The 5,144-nt window shown below is 46.6% G+C and overlaps 1 protein-coding gene across 1 annotated transcript in view; it reads right to left on the bottom strand.

Annotated features, from left to right (window-relative positions):
- The window catches only part of RAB1A (RAB1A, member RAS oncogene family), a 37,596-nt gene extending 33,814 nt beyond the window's left edge, over positions 1-3,782 (bottom strand). The window contains exon 1 of the mRNA XM_017522134.2: positions 3,270-3,782. Within this exon, the coding sequence (XP_017377623.1) occupies positions 3,270-3,292 (23 nt within the window). The 5' untranslated portion in view covers positions 3,293-3,782. The remainder of the gene's footprint in view (positions 1-3,269) is intronic.
- Between the last annotated feature and the right edge of the window lie 1,362 nt (positions 3,783-5,144).

Genomic DNA, 5,144 nt, shown 5'->3' with positions numbered 1-5,144 from the left:
TAGTAGAGACGGGGTTTCACCATGTTGACCAGGATGGTCTCGATCTTTTGACCTCGTGATCCACCCGCCTCGGCCTCCCAGAGTGCTGGGATTACAGGCTTGAGCCACCGCCCTGGCCGTTATCAACTCTTATGTAAACCGATATAAATCTAAAAATTCAGGCAGGGCGCGGTGGCTCAAGCCTGTAATCCCAGCACTCTGGGAGGCCGAGGCAGGTGGATCACGAGGTCATAAGATCGAGACCATCCTGGTCAACACGGTGAAACCCTGTCTCTACTAAAAAATACAAAAAATTAGCTGGGCATGGTGACGCGGGCCTGTAATCCCAGGTACTCAGGAGGCTGAGGCAGGAGAATTGCCTGAACCCAGGAAGTGGAGGTTGCGGTGAGCCGAGATCGCGCCATTGCACTCCAGCCTGGGTAACAAGAGCGAAACTCCGTCAAAAAAAAAAAAAAAAAAATCTAAAAATTCTGTTGCTTGAGAGGCTTTTTTGTCAAGAATCCATTTTCACTACCAAATTCAGCAGCACCCATAACATGGATTATAAATTTCTAAAAGAAACAATATAAATTAGTAATGATAAACCAAAGTAAGTTAAGGAACATCTGGAGTACACTTGTAAACATTAGCTAATACACCATTGTTAGTAGTAAGATAACATACTGGAAGCAGGAAAAGCATCCACCCATTAAAGTTGTAATTGAAGAGAAAGCCTAAGACTCTGGAGTTTGTAATAAGATGTTAAAAACAAATGAACTTGTATTCGGGTGATAAAACACTAAAGAACTTTTCTTTCTTTCCTTTATTTTCCAAATTTTCTCTAATTACTTTTACAAAGATAACAAGCTTCATTAAAAACAAAAAGAAACTGCTAAAGTCAGATTGCTAAAAATCTGATTGCTGGCTGCCCTTGTAACCTTCCCTAATAAAATATCCCTCGCTTCCTCTTATCCTAATTTTCACTAACACTTTTGCAAAAGTTTTCCCAAATTCCTATTTTACTTTACTAGACAATCTAGATAGACTACAAACATAGCAGGCCATACACTCATGTATTTGATGCCAGAAAAAATATAAAAACTATTTCTGGATTTGATCCCATTGAGGTCATTAATCTAGTCTTCAAAAGAAAAGGATGATGTGACACCACATTTACTCAAGAATTACTATCCTTGTCATCTATGAGCCATTCCTGCTTCTCCCCCTTGAAAATTCCTCCTCACTCCCTCTGTTCCTCCAAATCTAATTGCTGATAATTTCCTTTTGGGTCTCTTTTCTATAAAGTCTTCGAAAACCCAGATAGCTAATCACAACCCACCATCCCCCTGAAATCTTGTTGCTCTCATCAATGACACACATCTGGAATTTGCTGTATTTACTGGTATTTGACATGCATAAAATCTGTATCTATATTCCTAAACTCTAAGTATAAAGATTATATTCCTAAATCTTAGCACTAATAGAATGCCTTTCATGAAAATTATGCATGCTACCTGAAGAACGCTCAGTTTTCCAAATTATTTTATACACATTTGAATTTCACCACTACCCTGAAAGGAATAATGATTCCAATTACCCAATTAAAAAAAGGGGAAATAAATGCAGAGGCTAACTTGTCAAAGTTCTCAACTAATCTTGAATATCTATTTACAGTACTAAACACATATATAGCAAATTCAGAAAAAGCCCTTAACAGTACAGGTTTATAAACTTTGATAGAGCGGTAAATCCATGTTCTTTACTGTTACCAAGAAAACCACTAAACTAAGAACCTCAAGTTCAACTCTGTTCACCTGTGCAAAACCAACTTTGTCCTTGGAGCCCCTGAAAAAAAATTTTTTTAACTGTCAACAAAGCAAATATGTCACTACAAGAACACTACCGTCAACTTCTAAAGCATACAATTCTAATAAAATACTATGGTTTCAGTTTAGTGCAAAAAATTTCAGCATCAAGCCACAGTGTTACAAAACTTGAAGAATGCATTTTGCAAGAGCCATGTGACACACATATGACAGTCAGCTAAACTGGTGAGTGGACCTTTTAGGGGAAAATGTTTAGCAGTAATTGATCAAAGCAGCAAATAAACTCAACTTTTACAACAAATACTCATTTCCCCAATCCCTCAAAGGCTTTTGACACTGAAAAGGAATACCAATTCTATCTCTTCCAATTACTCATTACTTTACATATATGTAAACTGTAGAGGAAATTTTTAAAGGGCCATTGAGGAGAGCCAACAAAGTCTACCCAAAGGAAGTGAACACCAGTTCCCAGGAAAGGTGCCAGGTGTGTCACATCTGCTGTGGTGACTTCTTGAGTAAGCAAGAAAAAGAAATGCATTAACTTTTCATGACACGTCATGGAACCTCATTGCCTATCATTCCCTATCTGCAAGCATTCAAGCAAGTAATCCAAAACCTACATACAGATCTATCATAGGTCCCATTCGTTTCTCTTTCAACTTGACAGCAGGGTTCCTTTAATCTGGTAGTATCAGAAAAACATTCCTTGGCTTTAGTTGTGTGTGTGTTTTTTTTCCTTGACCTACAGAAGACAAAATGACTTAGGTGTCCTCTAAAAAAAAAAAAAAAAATTCTCACAAGTGCCCAGGTTTTTAGGAGGGCAATGGAACCGCCGAGTTCTTAAAGAACTCTTCCAAGACACAACTCAAAAAGAAAACTTAAAAATGTTGAGTCGCTTCTCATCATCTACTCATTCCCCTCAATCCCACGCAGTCCCGAAAAGCATCCATATTACCTGAAACCTGGTGGAGAGGATGGAAGGAGAGGGAACCAAGAAGCTCAGGATTTGCAAGTAAAGCTGGTTTCCACCCCGAGGATCCTGACAGTTCCGCAGAGTGCGGGCGCAGGGTCTGCCAGTGCCCTCTAGGAGGGCTCTCCCACGCCATCCCCTCCCCTCAGAAACAAGTCCTCCTTCAAAAGTCACTGCCTCGGAGAAAAGCTATCCCTTCACACCGCCTCAGGCCCCTCGGCACAGTTCCTCAGCACCCGCCCCACACTCAGGCCCTCCAACCTGACCTGGTCCAGGCCCGAGCGTCTCACCCCTCCGGCCCGACCCCTCCCCCGCCCGGCCGCCCCTCCGCGACAGACAATGGGGCCCGGCTCCCGGCCGCCAGCCTCTCCTGACCCGTCACCCTCGCCTCACCCCAGCTGAGGCTCCGACTTCCGCCCCAACCCTCCTCGCCCCCTTTAAGATTCCTCAAGCTAGCCCACGGACCCAGCCGACCGGTGCTCTCCTGAACTCACTATTCGGGATTCATGCTGGACATGTCACCGCAGCTGCCGCCGCCGCCACCGCCGCCTTTGCTGCCGCAGCCGCCGCCCTGACTCTCCGCGCCACGGGTAATCGAAGGAAAGGAATGAGACAGGCTGTTCCGGGAGAGCAAACGTCTTCCCCCACTCCGTCCCCTAGAACACAATCAGCAGCCGCCGCCACTCAGCTATCGCTTCCACCCAAAATGGCTGCCGGCGAACCAGGAAATAGGGAAGCCTTAGACCGAGGAGCCTTTACACAGCCGGAGGGCGGCCGCACTGCCTGGCATGCCGGGAATGGGAGTCGCGAGCGGGGCTACGCGAGCTGAAAACAGACGGTGCAGAGCGGAGGCCAGGACTCAGCTTCCCGCCAAGCCCCGCGCGTTTGGAGCCTGCGTACTTGAAGGGTTGTCGCCCGCCCCATTCCCCACTCCCTCACCTCCCCACCCTCCGCCCCTCCTTGCTCCCCTCCCCTCTGACTCGCTGGCTAGGACTTCGCTCGGACTCCCCCTGGCGGATTGGCTAAGGCCGAGCGGCCCTGGTGATGTCAGCAGTGAGACGTGGCAGCCGGGCGAGTAAGCGCCCCACGCGGGAGGGGGCGGAGAGGGGCAGAGGGCGGTGCCGGCGGCCGACTGAGGCTGGGGGTCGGGGAAGGCGGGGGACCGGAGGGAGTGGTGGGACAGGAGGGAGCGGTCAAACCGGAGAGACTGCCGGGGTGCAGGGGCGAGGAGGGGGCCGCGGAATACGCGTGCCGGCCCATGCCTCCCGTGCGGCTTTTGCTGACCTGACCAGCTTGAGGCTTGCGCCACGCGGCTGGCTAGTTGGAGGACGTCCGCTCTAAGGACAGAAGGGAAGTCGAGGGGCTCACTGGACAGCCCGGAGCGGTTCTTTCACTTCTCACCCAGCCCCACCTTGGTTCGGTCATCGTCCATTGTTGGCCCCGCGCACTACCATTTTCTTTGATGTCTTCCCATTCTTACTGCCGCCCCTGTCTTAACTCGTCTGCCTGGATATTGCAGTAGTCTCCTAATGGGCTCTGCCTCTCTCTTCTCCGCCCCAGCCCATTTGCGCACACAATCGGATGTATCTTTCTGAGACAGCACCTCTACCGTGACCCCACAGCCTTCAATGGCTCTACATTCCATGGATGGGAGGGACACAGCCCAGAGCCAGCCTAAAATCCAAGTCCTCCCTTCGTGCCAGCCTTCAAGTTGAGTTGTAATGTCTTATTTTCAGTTGTTACTAATCCTGAGCCATTCTGCAAGATTGGAAAATAACAAACAATAAAAACATGCAATTCATAACTACATAATGCCTACAATTTCTGAGAGTATTATTTATTAACTCATTTTTTTAAAACCTGTGGTCTTAACAGCTCTCTTTAATCAGCTCAGGAATTTAAATCTCCACTAAACTTTAACACATTATCTTGAGTTATTTAATTACAAAGGGCATAGTATAATACATTGTCCAAAGTTTATCTTCCAGCTTCTAAGAACTAAGAAAATTGTCTCCTGAGACTTACTGCAGAATCACTTTAAATTCCTACAACGCCAAAATATAGAAAGAAGGCACTTATATCTACCTACACACTAATTACACCCCTTAACCCTCAAATTCTGCCATGGGCCTTAGTTGATCAATTTTCAAAAGTTATACGAGTTTCTTCACATGTTGGCTTTTGAAATGAACACCATCACCAACCAAGGAGTATCTTGAATGGTTCAGTAATAGGCACAAAAAAAGTGATCATTACCCTGGACCCTGAAGTCTATGACCCTTCCTGCCTATTGTAATTTCGAAGAATAAAAACTAAGGGGCCGGCCGGGCGCGGTGGCTCAAGCCTGTAATCCCAGCACTTTGGGAGGC

Source organism: Cebus imitator, unplaced genomic scaffold, assembly GCF_001604975.1.
Source record: "Cebus imitator isolate Cc_AM_T3 unplaced genomic scaffold, Cebus_imitator-1.0 Scaffold23, whole genome shotgun sequence".
Classification (NCBI taxonomy): domain Eukaryota; kingdom Metazoa; phylum Chordata; class Mammalia; order Primates; family Cebidae; genus Cebus; species Cebus imitator.
Note: the sequence above shows the minus strand (reverse complement) of the source record. Positions and strands in the feature narration are given on the sequence as shown.